We start from the raw sequence: 24,516 nt of genomic DNA on the forward strand, positions 1-24,516 counted from the left end.
CTAGATAAACACTTCATCTATTTTTTCATACCACAAAATTGAGCAATAAAGATTATCCTTTGTTTTAAGTCATCACCAAAATGGAATGCTTTCATTTGTGGATAGAACCAGGGAAAGAAGGGTCAACAGCAAGCAGTTACACTTAGCAGGAGTCTAACTTTGCGGGTCAGGAGCTTCCAAAGCCTTGTGACATCCACGTACAAATAGTTTGAACATAACATCACAAAAAATAAATTTTCTAATTAAGATAGTAAACTCATGACAGATCAGATGACAGCAATTTCAAAAAATTGCTAGTGAATTTTAGTTGTTGGCTGAAATTTAGCCATATAACTTTCTGTTCGTTAAAAATGCATACATATGATGCATTATAACTATATATTAATGATTATGTATTTTCAGAAAAATAATATCCAGGAATGTTTGTGCCTACATGGTCTAATGCCTCAATAAAGATAAATAGCTCTAATCCTTTTTGTGTCAGTACAAGATCCCTGATGTAAAAAAATTTACTTCAGTGGATCTAAAGAACAGACTAAAGCTAACAGAACTAATAATGTATTTATTCACTGTCATGACCTGGGAAATTCCTCTGCAGAGAAAACCTTGGAAAAGAACCTTGACAATAGATTAACAAAAATCAACATGCTTTATTTATACTATTAGAGATAGTACAAAAAATAATTAAACTCCAACACAACACTGTGAGATTGTTTAATAACGGAGACCAGATAAGGTAAATTTTACCTACGTGACTAATCACTTTAAGGCTTAAGAGGAGCAGCATTTTAGGAGTACCTATGCTAGCTTAGTGTCCCTGAATCAGAAGAGGTACAATATACACCTTTTAATTTCAGATGTTAAAGGAAGAAAAAATAAGTTCAGTATATCAACAGTAGTAACTCTTGCCATATATACATCACAAAAACATTTACTTGCTGTGTGAAATGTTGTAAAATAGCATGTGAACAATCTAGATCTAAAAATAGGCTGTCTTTTCCTCATTTACTTGCTTAATTTAATCCCACTAAAAAAAGATTGCTTGCCTGAAAACTGTGTTCAAAGTCTTTAAGAAAGCAAACCTAGATAATAAAGCTAATAATACTTTTTTCTTTCTGAGAAAGGTTCATGATTTTCAGCAAAAATTACAGAGCTAAAGGTGAGTGTAGATTTCAACTCAAAAATGACTCACCCTTCCACTGCCAATGAGCCCAATTAATGTTATAATTATAATTATTATCATAATGATGCACTGGCCTTATTTCTAAAATTATTAGGTAGAAGGTAAGTTTTTCTAGTGTGCTGAGGTCAAGGATGAAAGCTAAACTGTATGAAATTCTCAATTTTACTACTGATCCTGCTCTACCAAGCAATACAGTTTACTCCAGAGACAGAGAAGTTAGCACAGAATAGGCACACATTTATTTTTTCTCCACTTCTGTATCTGTAAAACAAAGATCTACATCACCATCTAATAACAAAGTATTTAACAATGAAAGGTTGGTACATATGCCAAAACAATACCAAAACAGTTAAACTGGTTTTAATACAATCTGTTTCCCCAGACACTAGCATAAAATCCTGATTCCGCTGAAGTCAAAGGCAGAACTCCCATTTATTTCTTTGCTGGCCGTGATTTCATCCCAGGACTTTGTTACTTGTCAAACACAGCTTTGTACCTTTGGACTTTAAACCCATAGATGCTTCACTCAGCGGTCTTTACCCTGTCTTGGAATGCCAAAGCAGAGATTCCTCGTGGCTCCTAACTCTAGTTGCTGAAACCCACATTTGTCACCCTGGAAGGCAGTGAAATGCAAACAAACTTAAAGAACACTGTATCCCTGACTTTAGCCCATGATCAACACAGGAATAAAGTATGTGAAAGCAAACTAATTCCTTATTATAAGTCCAACTGCACTTCAAATTCAGCCTGCAAGAAAGTAGTTATGAAGAATTTCTGACACACGGTTGAACCAACAATGTCTGGAAGAACTTGGGTCTCCTATTCCAAACCACTTTGCCTACTTGAAAAAAAATAAAAATACTGTGACCAAAAGCCCAGACTGCATTCCAGAGGTCTAGGAATAGCTTGTTTTCCTATTTGCAGTTGGTAAATTTGAAGTCTGTGAGGCATTCCTCTGGTTTTTAAGGATGTCTCCGATTTCTCCGCAAAAATTCACTTTGCTTCTTTTTCTACATGTAAAATTTTGCTTTCCCTAGAACTACAGCTTTGTTATATGAAATATTTTTCAGAGGTAATTTTGAGAAAATGTAATTGCTATACATGCCTTCTTTCTGATACTGTCCCAGTCCTTAGTTTTGGTACAATATACTAGGCGTATATTATAAGTTGCTGAAGCTTGTGACTTACAGCTTCGTGTTATACACAGGCATAACAGTAAACCACATTTCACAATACTTCTTTTTTTTTCTCTCCTTGTTGCATAAGGGGTGTTTTTTAAACATAAACTGAATACCGTCATTCCAACAAGTCTAAACCATAAAAAGGACAGGTTATAAAGTGTTTGAGATTACATCCTTAGGGCTCAAATTAGAAGCTTCTTCTCACATTCTTTTGATTTGCATGGTTCATTATTGAAATGTCTACTAGAGTTCTTTTTCTTTCCTCATTAATGACTTCAAAGAAACACATGCTTGAACTTCTAAATATATTAAACTAATTTAAATTACCTTAAAACACTTAGTGACTGCTCAGCAAGCCAGAAAAAGTAAATTGTGCTTCTGGAAATAATATAGTATTTAGTTACTGAACTTCATGCATAATGAATTACAAAATAAACACATCTAATTAAAGAATATCATCAATACATACACATATAATTTGGAGTTTGTTAACGCTACTAAGGCATCACAGTAACATATAAACGTAAAAATAAATTTAAAATCTGAAAATAACTTTATTTAAACTATTTTTATTTAAAAGAGAACAGTTATGCTCTTTATTTTCTAGGGAGAGAAATAAAAAAGATAACACTTATGTACCTTCCACAAAGAAACAATTCAGAATTGCAATTAACATCTAACAAACTCATTGGTTTATATCATAATTTTAAAAAGCATCTGCTATATCCAGGTTTATTAATACAATAAAAACCAAAAATTTAAGTACAGCATTACCCTCTACAACAATGAATTATATTATAGAATTTTCAAAAATTAAAACATGGTTTCAACAGAACTGAAAAACCACCCTTAATGACTATATTTTGGGCTCTGCAGAAAAAAAAATTAGTCTGTTACTATAAGTATCTTAATTATAAAACAAATCAGAATTTGTATTTTCAAATCAGATATTGACAGAGACAACCTACTGCCAAAAGAAAACAGAAAACTTACTGTTGACAATATTTGCATAGGCTAATGCATGTTTAATGACAAAACTGATCCAACAACCTTATGCATATACTAAAACATAGACAACTTGTAAACAAAATCTACTGAGATAATTTGTCATGGTGGGAATGTAAGTAAAATAGTACCATCTCAGAACCACTAATAAAAGCCTGTTTTGGAAACATCCTAGTCTGTGGTGACAGCTGGTTTGCAAATTACACATCCTCAGCAGCCTGGAAGAACTTGTTCCTCCGAACTTCTGGTAACTGGCATTAATGCCAAAGAGACCTTTTTGAGAGAGAACCCTTGGTTCTACATGAGGAAAATTCACCTCTACCTTAGTAAAGCAACAAGGATTTCAGAAAACTCTGGGTACTACTATGAAACCAACATTACACATTTCCAGGTCACTTCGCTACCTTGAGTCATGATGACGCTGAGCACATTCTTCCTGTTTCCAGCACTTAAATGTTCCTGTAATTACCTAGTATTTCTGAACACTTTAAGTTCTTTGGCAGGACTCACTGCTCATTGCTATTTTTAGAAACTCCAGCAATAAATACCATAGGTACCTGCCCCTACACACCATTTAATGCTGAAAAGGCATAGCTGTTTGGAATCCCTGGGCTTAACACACTACTTTTGAACAAAGAATGAAAGATGGAGCAGTCACTACTCATCTCCAGTTCTTTCAACTCTACTTTGGATTTAATGTTCAAACGCCTTCATCCTCACATGAGAAATGAGCAAACGCTCTAAGCTCCACTATGTATACCCACAGGCAACGGGTTTGAGTAATGAAGGCCCTGGTTCTACCCTTTCAGCTGAGTAGAAGATACAAAAGTCTTGCAAATCTATCCTTGCTCCTTGCTGGTCAGGCAGCCTGACATCTTGAGGTCAGCTCCTGTTTTGAAGTGGAAAATGGCTGAATCACCCACAGGTACTTTCCCCGTATCTGCAGCCTCATTCCAGGGGAGATAGATAAAATTGGATATCTTTGAGCAACAAGGAGATACCATCAGCATCCTACCCACAGAGATGGCTTGCCCAATTATCCCTGCTCAGGACAACGATAAGTGACTCTACTGATACTATTAGTAGGCAGATGATAATCCTCTGCTCCACAAATGAACAAACTGGGGCTGCAGTCTGGAAATCAGACACAAGACTGGAGGAGGAGGGGGGAACCCAACAAAACAGCTAAAAGCCCCACACAAGAGCCATAGTATGTCAAGGACCATCCAAAGTCAAATAACAAGCAGAGCTGACTGGCTGATCTTTTATAATCCTTACAGCCTGCTGCTTCTTAGTTTATAAGAAGCTTTTTCTCAAACACAGACTTCTACACACATGCAGGTGGAAACAGCTATAGCAGAGGCTTGTTTTCCCAATTAAAGCAATCTAGTTACACCAAAACAGTATCTTCTGTGCATGCTTTTTCTAAAAGAGAATCTTTTTTTTTAGCTCAGCTAAACTCTTCATTCAGTACTAACGCACTTAATACTTGGGCCAAGAAACAAATGAAGAACCTTCCTTGACAGAAATGAAGATAAAATCCCAGAAGCACCTGAAAAAATACCCAATTTCAAAGTACAGGGCACACAGCAATTTCCTACTAAAATTAATCAGCTTGATGTTGAGAATATTTTGATTTTCAAGTATCCTTAAATTTTTTTTGCATTCTCTGTTCTGCAGCTTATGGCATAAGTTGCTGTATTTATTAGAGCTATTCTGTAATGTATGAGGCTCTGTAGTTTTACTGTTCTGAGTGCTTTATTAGTAACCGTGAATTAACACACAATGATAAAAAGAGCAATGTTTTAAAATAACATACCAAAGGGTAAAATTTGGGCTGTACTTCCAACCATAACTACTTTTCCTCCCTACTGATCACTTGAGTTCTTGACTATAGTTCCTATGAATGCCAAAACATTCTGTATGATGCAGACACACTGAGAACTGCATCCAAACTGCAATAATTTCATTTTACTAAATTAAAAATTATTTAGAAAACCATTATAATAAATATAGTGCACAACAATTACAAATTATTTAAACTATACAGGATCTGTTGGGGATCTCTGTTTTGATTTTTTTTTCCCCAGTAACACAGGAGGGATGGGAGGAAAAGAAGCAGGAGGGATCAGGAAAGCCAAGAGCTGACATTTGAATTTTAGAATAGAGACACATATTGCTTCTTCAATTCTCTGTAACAAGTCTGACAATTAAAATTATGTATTTTCAGAAGACAATCACTGTAGTTTGTAGTTTAACTGATTCTAAAACTATTTTCCTGAGTCATATAGCTCCAGTCAAAACCAGCTATGGCTCCTCATTGCATGTGTTTAAGGGTACAGCAGAAACAGTAATTCTGGAAGATTGTGCCAAGCATGCTAAAAGTCTACAGATAAGCCTTTTCTAGCAAGCTCTACCATATTAAGAAGATAAAGATTTTAAGAACACATGTATACTGTTTTCTATACAGTTAGGAAAGTTATCAAACTGTTTTCAGTTACTATAACTGCATTATACTCTGTGTACCAGGAGGATGTTGAATCAGAATAGCAACTGCTTCTAGTGTGAGTCACTGGAATTTTAGAAGTTCAGAAATATAATCAAGAGGCGCAAACTTAGCAGAACCACACCAAGTTCAACATATCAAAGGGCTTGACAACTAATATACATAGAGTTTATGATCAAAAAGAAACTCTGAGTTTGAACCTTACTTGTAGAAAGAAAAACATTTAACAAGCCTTCCCACAGAATTTTCTATCTACAACAATATAGCCACCACAGACTTAATAGAAAGAAACAAGCGCCAATCACCACCTTTTATTGCCTCTTTGGTTTCATTCCTTTAAGCTCTAAGAATCTTCCTCCTCCCCTTTCTCTTTAATGAGAAAATAAACTACACACAAGTATTTTTTTCAATGCCATAATCAAGTTAAATGGTAATACTTAACCATTTGTGTTAGAGATGCATTGTATACAGCGTAATAATCTAACAAACAGGAAGTTACGCCCACTAAACTCTGCACCTCAGCCTAGGTACACAACTCCTATAGCCTTCAGGACATGTTTTGTAACATACACTGAGACAAGTCTTTTGTCTTAAAAGATGAAAGCTGTAACTTGGCACTTTTGGTCTTGTTTCAAGAAAACTTTCTTTAACCAGGTATTTCTAGTTTGAAAGAGAAAAGAAGATCCTATTTATGATTGCATAACTTAAACAAACACAGAAAGCTAAGTAAACAGCAGTCTTATGTTTTAAAACTCTATCGTATCTTAATCAGGACGAATATTTTGCCCATTTAGAGAAAATTAAATTAATTGGAAATGTTATAGAGTGCCTGTGAAGCATGACATTTTCAAGAAGGGAGCACAGCCAATGAAAGCAACGAACACTCATATTAAATTGAGAATCATCTGGTTTCCATAGCTACTTTTTAAACAATCATAAGCGCTTATCGTTTCTTAGAATGACCTTGTTTACTATGAATAGCTTTAAACTGGTTGTTCTCAGAAAGAGCTACTTGAAAACATTCACGAAGAAGTACAATAATCAAAAGCAGCCCCTGCTTTAAACTTTGGAGGAAAACAAACGGGTAAAGAACAAAACAACAGTAAATAATACATTAACCTTTCTATAATATCATTAGTAGTAGAGTGTAAGCCTTAGATACCTCAACCAGGATCCCAATCTTGCCATGTGAAACATTTAAAAAATGCCCAGTAACACAAAAATTGCAGTGCAAGGATCATACAGGAGACATTCTCACTACAAGAACTGAGAATCAAAGAGGAGCTCCAAGAATATCAAGCTCCCCAAAGTGAAAATCTGTCACCAGAGTTCCCCTCCCAAGTAATTTTTGTAAGTATTTATTTCATTTTCAACAATGCCAACACAACACAAGTAAATATCAATTAAGTAGATACCAGTTATACCATCTTATCTTAGTGTGAATAAACTATGCATCACATAGAAAAAGCAGCTGCAGTTCATATTACGTGACAATACAGGACAACATGACAACGTGCTGCTACCCTTCACAGAGCAACCCTGATGGTGTGTAACTTAAAGGAACTCAGGGTCTCCATGGGTACTTACCAGGCCTCCCTAGATCTTACTCTTGGATAAAGTTAATGCAGTCACTAGGGAAGCTACAAACTTTACACAGTCACACTGTTCCAATTCATATCACACCAGGGAATCAGGTAAGCTGAAGACTAATACCCATGACATCTCCAAAAGCAGTTTTGCAATAAAGCATGGAAACATTTCAGGGAAAACTGTGTTCATAACAGTAAACCTGGTACTTTCCTCTCACTTGGTTAAAGGACTCCACACGCAGGTGGAGTTAAGAGCACTAACAGCACTCAAAAAGAAATGGCAACATCCACACAAAGCAGCTCTCCAAAGATCTGTTAAGTGCCTGAAAGCAAAATGGCAGAAAGACTACAAAAAAATCTGCCTATGTCCTCTTCCTCTAAGACTCTGACCAGTTGAAGTAGCCAGAAGCAAAACCTGCATCAGCCAAAAAAAGTTACACCCCAGCTACAGAACCAGGAAGCTATGAACAGTGTGTCTCCCTTCTCCAGTGGGAATATGAAAAAGGTGTGAAATGCCATCCCTTCAAGCAGACTAGCTGTTACAGAAAGGACCGACAGACTGACTACTCTGGAAGCACCCCAAAATCATCTCCTTTACAAGGAGTACTGCATGTAGAATTGCCAGTTCTCCTCTACTCTTTAAATAATAGTAGACATTGGCAATGAATAGGAGGAAAGGGAGTAAAGGAAAATAAATAAATAACTGAATTTATACACCTCTTTTTCCTTCTACAATCTCATGCTTTTCAGTCTACATCCCCTGAATTCCCATTAGAAATGTTCCAAGTGTATGGTCGAGGGTTACATTTATTTTTAATATCACTTCCAGAAGCACACCAAGAGACAATCCAATTTAGGAATTCACTGGATTTTTCAGTAGACTGTCAAAAAACCCCGAATTTATAGATACAGCCCTCCAGGGTGCAACAGAAGGAAAATACTTCAGGATGCAAAGTGTACTCTAAAGTGAAAAGCTGCTAAAAACCACTGGAATAGCAAAAGGGGTAATGTGGAGGAGTTGGCTTCTTATTAAGGATCTGCATTTGTTCAACAGCTGGAATACCCAAACAGGCATTACATAATGACAACAAAACCTGTTCAAAGCAGCAAGGGGGCACAGCTGGGGCTGTGGTGACCAGAAATTGTCCTCTACTTCAGAGTTTCAGGGTTCCAGTGCAGGAAGCAAGACAGACACCAGAGTTTTTGCTCTAGTATAGAAATGCATACATGCATTTCTGCTTCACTGTCATTATTAATTCCACAGTGGCATCAATTTTACAGCCATCCCTGTCCACCATGCAGAAACCAGCACAGAATCCATATCATGGTAATATTTAAGATCAGAATATTCATCAGTTGAACAGGGTTTATATGTTTGCAACCTTTCCCAAAAGCACATACAGGTTATAAAACACAAAATGGCATAAGGAAAGAACTCTCCCAGTGTAAAACCCTTACAAAGAAAAGACTAACTTCATGCTCCCCAAAACTGTCACATTTTAAAAGTACTTTAAAAAATACTTAAAGCTAAAGGGATTCCAGACTCAGATATTGCTGTCAAGAGGCAATCACTGAAGATTACCAAAGTATTAATTTTGCTCCAAGGTGATCTGGGAGTGTAGTTCAGAAAGAAGTTGAGTAGCATCCTGGTGGGAATGTGTGCATGGAATCGCAGTGAGATTTCAAAAAAAAAAAAAAAGTAAATGTATGAAGATTGTAAACTTTGTAACTAGAAGGCTGATGTAATGACAGAAGCACCACCTACAGTCTATTAATTTAGATCTTGGTTTACTGTTTCTTGTACCACACCTTTAGACTAATTCTTGAGAACTTAATATTTATAACATTGTTATAAAATACTTTGGAAACTTGTTTATCATAGAAAGGCATTTACATTTTATGGGTGCAACAGTTTTAGGCTGAAGAAGGGACATAAAGAAAAACCTTCCATGATGAGTATGGTGAGGCATTGCAACAGGTTGCCCAGAAAAGTTGTGGATGCCCCATCCCTGAAAGAGTTTGAGGCCCGGTCGGATGGTGCTTTGTCTATTGGAAGGTTCCCTGTCCATGACAGTAGGGTTGGAACAAGATGGTCTTTAAAGGTCCCTTCCAAACCAAACCATTTTGTGATTCTGGAAAAGTGCCAAATGACAGTACCTCTCATGCTCCAAAAGTGTCATGGTCTGAGACTTGTAGCTAACAGTCCACAAAAACAAGATGCCAAGAAGGTTGACAGTTTAAGTGTGTGGCTCAAAAAATAGTATAAACATACAGGACTGCAGGGTTATCAGAAACTGGAACCTCTCTGGCAGACACAACTCCATTTAAAGCTTGATGGAACTCACAAGTATCATAGAAGAATTTTTAAATAAGAAACTGGGAAAGAAAGTATGCAGCTCTGAACGATGCAGTCAACTTCTGATGAAGTCAACACACTCAAGGAGCAAAGCAAGAGTTAGTAACAAACACGTAACACTGAGAACAGAATAAACTGAAAGCTTTTTAAACAGTGTGCTTTTTAACAGAGGAGGCAACCGACTCAAAAGTATCTGTGCTTCTACATGAAAAACTGTAAGTTCAAGAAATAAAACTGAGAAAGAATAACCAGACTCATCAGGAAGGAAACATTCGTAGCTTAGAAAAGTAAAAGTAATTGGAAGACTGGTAAAACTCCATATAATATTCTGGATATGAAACAGCTGACCTGGTGAAGGAGTAGTGCTACTTCTCAAAGACTAGCCTTTCAAATTCATGATTGATATGGTTAACTGGCTGATCTAACAGAGTATCTGTGACCTGTTTTTCAACACAAAGCAGAGGATACACAGCATTAGGACTATATTACTAGCTGCCTAATATGGTGACAGATACCATATCACTGATGCCACAAAGTCAGAAAACAACCATAGTATGATATTCCAGTTAACCCCAAAGCAACAGTACAACACTAAACCAAAAGTTTCAGATATAATTAACATCTTCAGGGATCAGCAGAATGCAGAAGAATAAAATCTTGATTTGGTCTAAGCTGTGTACAGGATCCAAATCAAATGTTACCCCTGAAGAGACACCTCAAGAGTGAGCAAAATAGAGTTAATGTCCTTGAAGAGGGAATAAAAGCCGAAGATTCTCTACAGCAGTTCATAATTCCAAAGAAGAAGAATGAAGATAAAATGGAAGCTAGTTTAAAAATGTTAATGAACTAAAAAAACTGTCCAAAAGTCTTTAGACCCAATTAAGAAATGTACTAAAGGAATGCACACAGAAGAAAAGACCAAAGAAGACAGTTCCAATTAATTCTTTCCATCTAAGCTCATGAAGGAGATTAGAAAGGTTCCTATGTCTTTCTCTATGAGGTATTCTCAGGATCTGTTTCAAATTGAAGGACAACAGAAGGTCAGGCAACACCAATAGGTCATTAGACCAGATAATTCTCGTACAAAACCTGTAGAAGTTAAGCAAGATTCAAGATCCTACCTCTCTACTACATAGTACTCCAGGCACAACAAAACCCACATCAGAATTAGATGGGCTTTAACATTCCTTACTTTCGTGTGGAATGAAGTTTTTTTGAACAGCTTGCTACAATTCAGGCACAGTGCCTGGAGAGGTGAAATAAACACAGTAAGCTCTTGGAGACTGACTGGAATCTTAATGGAGCTGTTTTCTTTCTCACTAAAACGAAGGTTGTCTGTGTTGGCTTCCTAACGCAGATGAGTCACAGTTTAATGCCAGGGGAAGGGATGGAGGATTCTCCTACAAACATTTGATTGATCCTTCTCTCACACTAAAGACAATAACTAGATGAAATTGTACAACAGCATAGCTGGGCAACAACTTCGTATTTAGTACTCCAACACTGACCACCCTTTTCTTGCACTAAAGCTTTACTCAAGTAAGTGGTGTCACACAAGCACATAAAACCATAAGCCAACTGGCTGTTGCAGTCCCACAGATTAGCTTCCTCTTCCTGTCTGGAGTAAGTTCTGGCTGGTTTGATATCCCCACTGGTTCCCTAAAATTTAAGTCTCTCTATCAAAAAGATTTATTTCTGAGAATTCTTTTCTTGTCAAAGGTACTAATGAAAACACTGAACATCCTGTAACACCTGTTGGTGAGATATTCACTTAACTAGATGATAGATCAAATGTGGATAAAATGAGATGCTCATGCAAAGGTAGGCTACATCATCTTCAGAACAACAATAATTCAAAGTGTAGGACACTGCAGCTGAATCTCTTAAATGCCTTGTATGTTGGTGCAATGGTGATACTTCATATTTGCAAAATTCTTTCCAAGATATCTCTGCTTTTCTGGTGGACACAGGTTCACTGCATATGACAGGGCCAGATGCTATCTGTCCACTGAAAGTAATCTGATTAACTCTCAACAGAAGTGGATCCTTGCAGCTTCAAAGAGTTCACCTCAGACAGGTGGAATAGAAATCCCAAGTGTTCACATTCAGAAAGTCATTAGAACAGACTCGACTTTGTCCATCTAAACACCAAAGGCTTCCCTCAAGGCAGTTTGCCATAGCAATCTGCCCACTTCTCACACCATTGTGAGCTAAGGGGATCTATCAAATGATTAGCCTATTTTGCAACAAAGTCACATTTTTTCTGCCTTTCACACCCCACTTAAGTAAGGCCATGGTCTTCAGACCCAAGTCTTTTATAAGTAAATTAACAGCAAAAATACTCAATCCAACAGAGGTAACTACAAACCATGTTAGCTTATCAATTTGCACTGAAATGTGCATCAGCAGTGTTCAAAAAGGACAGCAGGACTGACATTACTGTCATCAAAAATCATCTCCATGTTTTCTGCCAACACAAACGACCCCAGTCCCAAGGGAGACCAGCCTTTTTAACTAAGCGGTGACTTCAGCTCTTACAGTCCGATGACTACATTCCCCTAGAATGATGAATGGAGGTGTTCTTGAGGGCTGACTCAATGCCTGGCAGCACAAAGAGATGAGTAACTACCTTTGAACCAGTTTTTGTTCTAGCACATATACATCAATAGCACTGCCAAAGACTACAGAAGGGAGAATAAATGCAGCATCAGAATCTCAAAACACTGGCCTCAATGTACCAACAGTTGATGCCAAAGATCCCAGTGCTCCTGCAGCTATGAAATTAACCATGCCTTCGACTGATGGCTCAGAATTTCATTACCAGCCCCAAAACACTTCTGATCTTCATTAGGCATTGTGTGATGACAAAGATTCATAGGAAAATGTAAATTCATAGAGAGCCTCTACTTACATAAGGAGACCCCCCACAAATGCCCTGCCAGAGTAAAAGAAGGTTTATTACTGTTTTAGAATTTCCAGAATGACATAACTGAATGAATACAATCATGTTTGTGATCAAGAATATGCAAGACAGTTGATCTTTCTCAGAACAATATCCTGCATGCAAGGTGTAGTGACTGAAAATGAGAAGGGTGTAATTCTTTTAGGCCAGAACAAACTTTTTCATAAGCTTTAATAGCAAAGTAAGAAGAACTCTTAACTCCATTATTATGAGGAAACTCAAAGAATTAACTTGGCAAATGGGTAAAAACGTGTTCTGAAGAATAGATGAACAACAGCTGAGATGAACTACACAGGTGCTGCAGTCCTGGTATCCCTCATAAAGAGAGAGAGCTGACGACTAATTCATCAGCAGTCAGGTAATTTGCTCTAGGAAAGAAATCTGAGCAGAGGAGGAGTATTAACAGTCACCCCAACAGAAAGATCCTAAGGACAAACACACAAGCATTGCCCTCTCTACACACCATTAGTTTTATCTAGACAATTTGCTGCTGCTGCTTGACTGTCCGCATGCCTGACCCTACACATCAGCAGTGCAAGCCAATTTTGTGAGGCTAGCTACACCAGACTAGCAATTCATGGAGGAGTGGAGGGGAGGAGGAGGACAGGACAACGTATCATAAGACAGACAAATAAATATTCTGTATTTTTCATTTTCAGGTATAGAACAGGGATAGAAGTGTATGTCCTATTATGAGAAAACACTGTATTAAATAAGAGTCTTGTGCCCCCTCACCCCTAGCTGTACTGTGGTCCACAAGAGAAGCTGAACAGAAGGATCCCAAATAATTTGGGATTGACTGGGACTGCACCTCATTTGTTTAATATGTGTATTAGTAATCTGCTTACAGAAGCCATAAGAGAACAACATAGTTCATATTTCTTGATTTGTGTCCATCTGTCATTTGACGAGAGGCTTCACTTCAGTATTCCACAGAAAGAATTATCCACAATGAACAAAAAAGAGATGGTTTAAAATAATGTGCTGCCAATAAATGACATAATCCAGTGAATTTCAACCACCCTTGTAAAAATTCTGGCATTCGACAACATGAAAATAAAAGCTAAGTAGAAGGAAAAGCAAAGCTTGCCACCTACTGCCCAATGACATAATAGTATGCACTGGTATTGTCTATCTCCTTTTAACAGACTGTCTTTTCCTGACACAGAATATACAGAATTGCATCTTCAGTTGTCTTTCTAATGAAACAGAAAACACAAAACTAATACATGGAATATCTAAAGGCAATCTTTTCCTTTACACTGCTTATAAAATCCCTGACAAGCCTGAAACATGATTTATCTCAGCATACAAGCTGACAAAGAACTCCTTTTAATATCCTCCAGTGCTGCTAGAGGCTTTCATAAAGTCTGTCCTCAGACTGCATGATAAGTCTTAAAGAGAGTATTTTAAACTTAAAAAAAATATTATAATAGATAAGGTCTATCAGAAGAGATTTCTTTTCCTGTACACATGTCTGGAGGAGATATTTTTTAAGCTAGAGATTACATTAGTAACAAAACACAGCTGCAATGAACACTGTTTTATGGTAGATACTTTGTCCCAGAAATTTCATGTCTCAGCAACAAAAACAATGCTTCTTTATGTTTCCAAGCACAGAGAAATTCTCTTCAATATTTAGCATACTTCAGTAAGCTATTAGTCCAGAGATATTTATTTTCTTAACATATTGCATACAAAATCACTTCTGAATAACAGTAGGTTCTTTGCTTAGTGTAGGAAGTTGCTTAACTCTAAGTCAAATAGTCATGATTCAACTCCCTATGTAACTTCTAAGCACACCAACAGACTTATCTCCAGAAACAACACAATGCTGCACACTGCAAATTAGCCAACAGTACACCTTCTGGTCCTCCAACACTGTTCTCCAAGGCAATGTGAGATATGTCAGGGAAAATTTGATAAAGGAAAATAAACAAGGACTTACTGCAGAGTCCCTCTAATAGACTACTGGCTGGTTACAAAATCTCAGTCAATACTTGAATAATAATATTGGGAGAAGATCCCTCTCTCTCCATCTGCCTTGCATTCTCTACCAGTTACACTCATAGACAAAGAAATCTCTGTCTCTCACCAGATACTGATGAACAATAACACCTAAACTTTCAACACAAGACAACACGAGCAATAAAACTTCTTGGTTATGAATAGATTAATAACTGATTGTAAAACAAAAGTTTTGGATTTCTGAGTAGAATTTATCAAAGTGCAAGAATACATGGCATATGTAGCCTTTATGGAGCTTAGGTAATGTGGAAACTGCTTCTCAGTATGAAAAAGTCCGCTTCTCAGTGAAGTACTCAGACTCTAAGCACTGAAGAAAATCAGTTTAATGGAGATGAAGTATGTGTGTCGTTCCTAAATCATGAGCAGAACAGGCTATTCATAACATGAGAAATCAATGACGCATTTGTAATTAATCAGACAGCCCCAATCCTGAAAATACATCTGCCTTTGTCTAAGGCCAGTTCACATTATGTTAACGAAGATTCTTAAGCCATCTAGTTATCTGCTACACTAGCAAAAAGCTAAGACTAAGTAAATCCCCTGAAGAGGGGTTCTTTGTGTCTTTGTTATCTATTTAATAAGATTATTAAGAATGAATAGTGACTGGAAGGATTAAGACAATACCAAAACTTATATTAATATACAAGACATAAAAATTAGCTAATAGGTATGCCTAATATTATTTTAAAGGGCTGAAGATCAAATATTAAGCAAGATTTCTGATACAAAGACCAAAGGCATCTACAAACACAAAGTCTTTTCTCCAAGTTTAATACACCTGAAGCAGAGGAAAATATCCCCAATTCAGTGATCATTTGATCATTACAACACTAAACAGAAACACCTAGATTTTTCTAAAGACAGAATTTTCCTGAATCATATTTTTATACCTGATATCAGTAAAAATATTCTTACCTCGCTTTTCTTTGAAAAGTTAAATATACAGACACATGTTGACAGCAGACATTACTTTTCCACTGACATCTATTTCACCAGCTCTAAAGCAGGGGGACCAGGGCTCTTGCAACTGTTTTTATTTCAGCCACATCTTACAATCACTATTGTTGCACAGTAGCTTGCTTAGGAAAACAAGTTGTAGCCTGAGTGGGTTACTTTTATCTGTTTGGCTAAAAAGTTTCAGTAAAGTATAAAACTGTTGCATAATTATTCTGGTATCAGAAGCATTTGCTAATAGAGAAACCTTTTTAAAAGTAAACATTGTGGATGCCTAGAAAGACATTTTGACACCACAATAGCAAGATGTCAAATGAAACTTTAACAATACAAATACACCTCTCTGAAACTGAAAACTCACTGTCATGCTTTCCGTGAAAAGCTGTGCTCCTTCAGCCCCCGCAAGCCACTGGAAAGAAGTTCTTCTGATTGTTTCTGAACATCTCCTGAAATAATTCCTTGAAAGTTTCAATAGTGATACAATTTTTTACAAAGAAAAAAACAAAAAAACACAAACCTGGAAAAGCTACTTCGGAAGAGAAAATACCATTTTGCAACACAGCAACAAAGAACACTAGAAACTCCTTAATAAAGTCCCTATACATCCCCATGCAAACACTGAATGACCAGGCACATGCATTTTTAAGTTAGCAAAAATAAAAATAAAAAATTCTGTGGTTTGCAATGGTGGCTTACAGTCCTCTAAGCTCAAAGCACCAGTATAGTTTTAGAAGTCATTTTCTTTCCTGAAAAGCAGCACCTCAAAAACAAGACAATGGTTTCCACATACATAGAATATGCCTAAATTGATATGTCTCTATTTTGCTGTATTGACATACAGTAGTATGAACAAACTCCAGCACCACTCAAAGAAAATAACTTAATGACAAGTTAATTACAAAGTTGACTTTACCTCATGGTGTGTTCAAGTTGCTGGGATTGTGTGAGGGAAGGGTACATTGACATTCTGAAAAGAGATGTGCCATGCATGACAGTATGGATAACTGATCTGCATAAACTCAAGTCCATTAGGAAGAAATTAATAACCTGACAGATGATAGGGTGCACTATGGTTCCTTGCAGCAGGTCTCTTGTTAAAAGCACTGTGCAGAGGCATCTCAGAATCCACCCCAAATAGCTCACAATGACAAAGTAAATTCCCTTATTTTCTCTGGAGCCACCTCACATTAGTGAACCTAAAACAAGCACACCATGAGTTCATTATATGTCAGAAGTTTGACTGAAGGGCTGCAGTACATAACCTGCAAACAGACCACTAATTTTCCATCTCTCTGACACAAACCAGTGGCTCAAGAACTGCTGAAAAAGCCTCACTTCTAACTCCCGAAGTTAAATTTTTAAGTCTGCGAAGCAGTAACACCTCAGTGTTGCAAAGCACATGGTGCTAATACAAGCTCTCAGGATTTAGATGTTCTTTTCTTAGAGTAACTCAAACAGCCATGTCTCAGGGCTCTAGGAGTGCAGAACCCAATAGCCCGTGACTTACTGAAACTCTGAAGCACCAGGTAACAACCCATGGTTGCATCTTAACAGTGTGGTCATGGCTCACTCAACATGCTCAAGTACGTGCTTAGGGGTATCAGGCCTGAGCACACATATATGCATGTGCCTAAGAACACAGACCCAGTTCTGAGAACAGGAAAAATCATATTTTAAAATATTAATATGGAATATTTTGCCTGGAACTATACATAATAATTTCCAATATATCATCACTTCAGTGGCTTCCAGCTGCCCTGTGTAGACCATAAACAAACTTTTCTATCTTTTCAGGTCATCACCTGGTCAGTCATTACAAGCTAATCTTAGAACCAAAAGTTCTAAAAAATAAATTATATGCAGTCAAAGATACAAAAAAGAACTGGTATGCAAGATAGGAAACAGCCAGAAGAGCAGTGTCTTATACTTTGCAGTAATCCGCAGCCAAGAGTTTGTATAACGCAAAATCAGCAATCTTTATAGATTTTAAATACATATATATGTAAATACATAACTTAGGAATATATATTATATAAAGAATATATTCAATTTTCAATTACAACTGTCCTACATTGCTGATTTCAGCAGGGTCATAACAGCATGCCCAGTTCTTCTTTCACGCTTTTTTTTTTTTTCAATCTAAACTCACACTAATCTCACACCAATTAGTTAAAATCGGTAAAATACTGGAAAAAATGCTACATCCTTGAACAGAAGGGAAAAAAATCAGTTTTAAGACACAGGTTGATAGGTTCAGTAAATTAACAAGCAATACACTATAACATGGAACTAGACCCAGTGACCCAGGAATGCAGGTTTGGAGGGGACCTCTTAGGAAAGATTTCTGGGTGCATCAGGCATACCAGTAAATCCATAGTCTGTCACCTGAAGTCTATGCATCTATCACTCCTTCGATGAGCTTTGCTTTGCCCAACATTAAAGCACACTTTCACACTTCATCAACAACTGCCTTCAAAAGAGACGGAAAGAGCAATGCTGTGACACTGCTATGTATAATTGAGCTCCAGTTGGTTGATACTGTACCATCTTCTGGTGACCATTTCCAAAACTGTACAAGAAAGGTCCCTTTAAAAAAAAATGTTCTGCTCGACAGAGATGGTAAATACAGAAAAATCAAGCTGTTGGAGCTATAATGTTGCCAACAAGTGAGAACACGAGATGTGAAAGGAACACCCAGAGTTACTGGAGAGCTATCACAGAAATCAGGCCCACAAAGCATGCCTGTTACTGAGATCAGAATTCCCAACAGGTTCCAATAAGAAGCAGATTTTCATTTGAGGCACCACTTGTTTTCAATTACAGCCATCTACACCTTCTGCTAACATTCTTACGAGATGAGACCTTGTAAGTGACACTATCCATCTTCAGACCAGAGCTATGACAGATTTACTGAATCCAGGATATTCCATGAAATTAATCTCTCTCCAGGTTTCCAGATTCTGTTCAGCACCTTATTCTTCAAAAAAAAAGATATCTGGAAAAAAATTAATTCCCTACTTCCCTAAATATCATTGCCACCACGATCCTAAGAAAACATGTAAGAACCCCTCTTGATAAAATAGAAAAAAGTTGACAGGGGATGGCAAAACAGAAATACTGTAGGGGCAAGCCTCTTCTAGGAGCTGATTTAGGTGTTCCAGGTTGAGTTCTGCCCTGGCTCTCACCAGTCCTTGACAGCTCCACATGGTAGCAGTGTCCAGATCAGTGTATCAACCACACTGACAATGGATGACTCCACTTTCTAGGAGTGGAAACAGAAAAAGCCATTCCAAAAATATCTGGGCAGCCTCACGTAACATACAAGATCACAAGACACTCAAAGAAGAATTGAAACAGGAACTAGCCCATTTACTCTGTGCCAATGGTAGAGACCTGACCTCCAAAGGATCTCTCAGCCCTGTAAATTGTCCTAATAGCCATACATAAAAACTACTGCTGGTACTCATTTCAACAGCTGCATCTAAATATCCACCTTCTTCTGCTGCCTTTGATATGACTGCTTTGGTTTGTGAAATAGCCCATTTCCCCTCCATCTGCTGCTCCTATGCCTGCCTCCTGCCGAGGTTGTAGGCTGGCTTTCTCATGGCTCCAGAAACTCAGGCTTCCGTTTTCCCACTCTATTCTTAAGCTGATTGAAAAATATTTATCTTTATGTGATTTCAAAGACCAATGGATCTAGCTACCTGAAAAGGTCTCTTCACAGTTAGAAGAAAAATCTTAGGCTGAGAAGGGTCACATGAACAACAAAGCCCACCTGGGTTCACATTGCATATGGAAGCATGCAGAGCCACTTTGGATAACAGATGACTGTTTTTTCAGCCTGAAGTTGCTTCCTCTACATCTGGGATGATGTCTCATGCAAACAAGTACTGAGATTTTGGTGAAGCATGACATGCTGTAGGTACCCTCTAGAAACACTTCAAGTATCGTAGCCTGGCAACTATCATAGTAGCACAGAAGAATATCAGTTTAGCATCATCTTTTTTTTACAAGAGAAACTATTTATCCCTGGACATTATTCCAGATATAATGAAAAAGAGGCTGTCACAAGCCTTCTGAGTATAGTTTTACTGTGCTTGAAAGAAGAAAGGTTTTTGGTTTGTTTTGGTTTTTTTTCCAGGCAAGAACAAATTACATTCTTCTTGGTTTTTGTTTGGTTTTGGGTTTTTTTTCTCCTGCTTTCTTTCTTTGAACTATATTTTACTACCCATTTTGGAAAACTGGCCTTTATCACAACAGGAAGAAAAATTCCTTGAGAATGGCTACGGGCAGAGGGAGGAAGAAAAAAGACATGCAATATCCTCTACAGGAATCAGTACTGATAAGACAGGAATTGTCTGGCCTCTTTGAACTCATGTGCTGTGCACTGCATTTTGTGGGGCTAACCTGAGACACCAGGTGATGAGGATTAGCAGTCTTCCTGGTCTGCATGGAAAGGAGCAGAAAAAAGCCTGATGATTTTACTGGTCATTTCCCCTTTATATTAGTCACTTCAATAACCCATGCTTCACTTACAGGAATGAAACTGGACTCCAAGTACTAAGAAATACTAAACTGCCACCCACTAAAATTGGGTGGAAACTTCTCTGTCTTTCAAGACTATGGAAGCATTTGTTCCTAAAGGCCACCCTGATCTACCTTCTAACTTTCTCAAAGAACATCCTAGCTTAGGGTTTAGAACTCCAAGGAAGTTCAGGCGAATTGTGTTTCTAAAAGTGTTCCTACAACATATGTAGGAACCTAGTTTAGCTTGTGGATCCAGAGTTAGATGAACCAAGACAACAGTAAAAAGAGTTGGAGGAGTTTAGGAGGAAAAAAAATTGATAAAGAGGTTACAAGACATCAAACAACACTGACAATGCCCAGTGATCTCTAGTCTCAAATGCAGCTTTGCAAAGGAGTGGTAGGATGTATTCTGTAGTCACAAGCATATGACTATTCAGGTGCAGAATTCTAATCACATGCCACCCTTCCATTTTTACAGTTTTGAACACAGGAAAACACAGTTTATTTCCTATTCCTGATTATCTTGCTCTGGAGACTCAAAGTGAGACAGACTGCACCCTCTTTGCAGCTCTCCAAAAGCAAGGCCTGTTAGAGGACAGAAACACTTTTTGTCGCTGACTTCACTTCAAACTGGAGGGACAGCAGTTGCTACAGACATCTGCACTTGTTCACATTCAGCTTGTTTGCCACCCTCCTGTGCACCTCCCTCCCCGCCATATGAAATGCAGCCTTGAAAGAAGTTAAGGTCAGACACATCAATAAAAACACCACAGAGAAATTTCAGGCTCAGTTTAAGTGAGTAATGGAAATAATATCAAAGACAGGCTAAGTCACCAGCTTACTGAAGCTACTTTCACATTAGCTTCAGTCATAGCTACTGAAGAGGTGGAGAAAAAAATTCTCCAATAAGATGTTTGTTTCCTTGATACCTATGACAGTCAGATACAATCCTGAACCTCAAACACAAGCAAGCAGAAGCGTCCACTGCAGTACAGCCATATACACTTATTTCTGAAAAAAGTGTATTGCAAATAGAAGAAACCAGAACACAACAAGAACGAAATTTCTCTCCTCAGTCATGCAAGGTATTGAAATTCCATGCCTGACTCCGTTCTAGGCTAAACTCAAAAAGTCACTAGTGTAAATTAAAACTAATTCCTCTGACATTAGTACAGCACTGTCAGTCTAAGGAAAATAAAAGTTGACTGATATTATGGGACATTCTGTTCAGGTGAAAAAATTTGGCTCATAAGTAACAGAAGTTTAAAAATCCACTAAAATCTGACACCTAAAACAAGAAGCACTTAAAAAAATCAAGTCTGTGAAAGTTTCCAAGCACGATTGTTTGAAAACATTTGCAAGGAACAACTTTTTACAAATGTAACACACTGGACTTCTTGGAAAGCAAAGAAAACACTTACTGTGGTTGCATTTGCTGAGGTAACCCAACAGGAGGCTTCTGCTTGATGGTGAATGCCATCTGAGTCATAGGGCCAACCTTTGGTGGGACCTGCACCTTCTGAGAGAAGGTCTGCTGGGCAGCCTGCTGGGGTATGGGCCATGGGGGAACAACAGGGCTCCGGCCTCCAGTGGAAGATGTGTCTTGCACGACTGTATCCTCACAGGAATTACCTTTTGTTCCTGGTTTACACACACAAAGCTGAGGTCGCAGGCACATCCCTCCATTTTGGCATGGTGGTGCACAGTTAGCTAAGAAAAGACATTTTAAAAAGCACCTGTGAAACAAAGCACAAAGGACAGTGCAAACCCTCCCCATCATAAAAAAAGGCATTAATGGTTAATGTACTTGGAGTACAAGAGAGCAGCATTGCTCAGCTCCACAAAAGATAGTATACAAGCTGATACAGCTTTTACTGCTTTCCTACATAAGATATGCACAACATTTGAACAGTTTTGAAAAGTAAAATGCTGGTGATCTAAAAAACAGGAAATGCTCAAGTTAAATCAAGAAATATAGCATTATTTCAAATCTTCCTGTTAGTGGCCTTTTACACTCTCTTCCCAGCGTTCTTCCTTCTTTAACAACCTACTGATCCTGGTCTAGGTACCTAGACTAAATCCCTATAGTTACATTATAGACCACAAAAATGATGCAGAGCAGCATGAAGTGATTCAACCTTTCCCTCACTAAACCCCAAATGACATTCCCTCCACTACCACCACCAAAACAACACAAAAAAAAGAGATGCATGAACTGCTGCTACAAAGACATGACTACACCTGGGGATTACATTCTTTGAACAAACAGACAGGTGCTTGTGATTATCCCAAGCAGCTTCTATGCATTCTTTGTACCATCAGTGAAAAGGGGTCAGATTCTTCAAAAGACAATTTGCCTTCAGAAAGGATTAATTACACTGCTTTGTGTTGCTCTATCTAGTGACTACTGAGGGAGCCTGAATAGTCAGCCTACACTCAACACCCAGGTCAGAGACCTAGCAGGATCAGCTCCACTCTGAATATGAACCCTAGAGAAGCAGTAAATCCCACAAAAAAGGGAAAAAAAAAATTGCTGATCATATGTATACATAATACTGCAAAAGTATATCTAATTTGAGGATTTATTTTGGATATTTAAATTTACAATGCTATTGCATTTTGAGAATGCTAAAATAACACAAAGATGGCAAAACAAAATTAATTCTCTTACTCAGAGAATGGAATTTAACATTAAAATATAATCCTAATTAATATAAACATCAAAATAATTTCATTTGTCCCATTAAAGATGGCATACAATGAAGCATTTATTAAAAAAAAAATCACTGCTGATCTACTTTGCTTCTACAAACTAAGTAGATTTTTAATATTGTTAAAGACCTTTTAACCATAGACAAAATGACATGCAAGATCAGTTTTTACTAAAATAGGTAAGTTCATACCTTAAACTATAACATGGGATTCTACACCATATTTATATTCATCCAATTGCACAGGTATATTATTTAAAAAAAAGAAAAAAAAGTCAGTCCACAGCCCTGGAGCAAATAAATTAGAGTACTTGGCACTTCAGTCACGTTTTAATACGCCCATTTATATATAAAAAATAAATGCACAAGCATACATATGAAAAAACTTAGTTGGATAGGACTGTGTTAATTTGGAGGACTAGTTTTTCAAGTGACACCAACCTCTGACACAAACCTATCATGGTATATCAACTGTACGTGGTTGCCAAACAACTTTAACCCGAGTTTTGCATGGGGTTATTCTCACATACACCTTCCCCTCCATGTGTTGTTCAGAAACTTATCTTTTCAACACTACTTAGCTGGGCTACCTTAATTGCAAATGATGCATCTCCCTGGCAGCACAAAAGTAATCATTGCTTACTTATATTTGTTTATTTTTGAGACTGTGTCTTGTCTTTGATTGCTGGAAGACTAGAGACCATTTTCACTGGAAGCTTGAGAAGGGATTCGTAACAAGCATATGCTGTGATATACCAGCCAAGTCTTCCTTGTGCCTTGCTTCTAAGACTTAGATTATGCTACAAAACAGTAAGAAGTTGCTTATGTGCACATGAATGAAATTAATTGTATCTTGGAAAATAGATTCAGAAGCCTTAAATTTTAATTAAAAATCTCTCCAAAGCCAGTGACACTTAAGACCAGAACAGTGACCCCCATCATCTGGGTCATCTGTAGAAAATGAGTAGAGATGACAGTGAAAGAGTTTGGGCACAGTTGGGAGTGCTTTTGAAAAACATCAGATTAAAAATGCTTAAAAAAAAAAAAGCAGGACTTTCAAAGGTCCCATTTTTACAACATTAGAAAAAAACATTAATACTGAACATATACTTCTGGACATGCACCTATATAAGCCTCTGAGCTTCTCAAAAAGTTACTTAAAAAAACAAAAACTGAACAGAGAAGTTAGCTAAGAAGATCACCCCAAAAGCCAATATGACAAAATATACACTCTTCTAGGAGACTGATCATGGCATATCTCCTCTCAGAAGGGAAATAACATATACGTACACAAGAGACAACACTGAAAAAACTGCAACTCTTTTCTCTGTAGTTAAGAACCAAAGCTGTGCTTCAGAAGCCTAAGAAAACTTAAGTTTCTACTTATGAAAGTGAACTTAATGTTGCAGTGAATTTAAAACTATGAAGCTGAAAACAGAACCTGTTTTTAAGTTACCTTATCTATTTTACCCCAATAGACTTGACGATTCTTACTTCTTCACTGACAGCAACAT

General features: G+C 37.4%; 1 protein-coding gene across 7 annotated transcripts in view; it reads right to left on the reverse strand.

The window, feature by feature from the left end:
• LTBP1 (latent transforming growth factor beta binding protein 1) overlaps positions 1–24,516 on the reverse strand; it is a 188,647-nt gene that overhangs the window by 151,586 nt on the left and 12,545 nt on the right. For 6 of the 7 annotated variants that reach the window (XM_050315045.1, XM_050315039.1, XM_050315040.1 and 3 more), the window contains one exon: positions 21,713–22,001. The exons of the other annotated variant lie outside the window; for it this stretch is intronic. In XM_050315045.1, coding sequence (XP_050171002.1) covers positions 21,713–22,001 — 289 coding nt within the window. The remainder of the gene's footprint in view (positions 1–21,712; positions 22,002–24,516) is intronic. 7 annotated transcript variants of the gene reach the window in all.

This window comes from Myiozetetes cayanensis, unplaced genomic scaffold (genome assembly GCF_022539395.1).
Source record: "Myiozetetes cayanensis isolate MyiCay16 unplaced genomic scaffold, myiCay2020 scf2-11, whole genome shotgun sequence".
In the NCBI taxonomy this organism is placed as follows: Eukaryota; Metazoa; Chordata; class Aves; order Passeriformes; family Tyrannidae; genus Myiozetetes; species Myiozetetes cayanensis.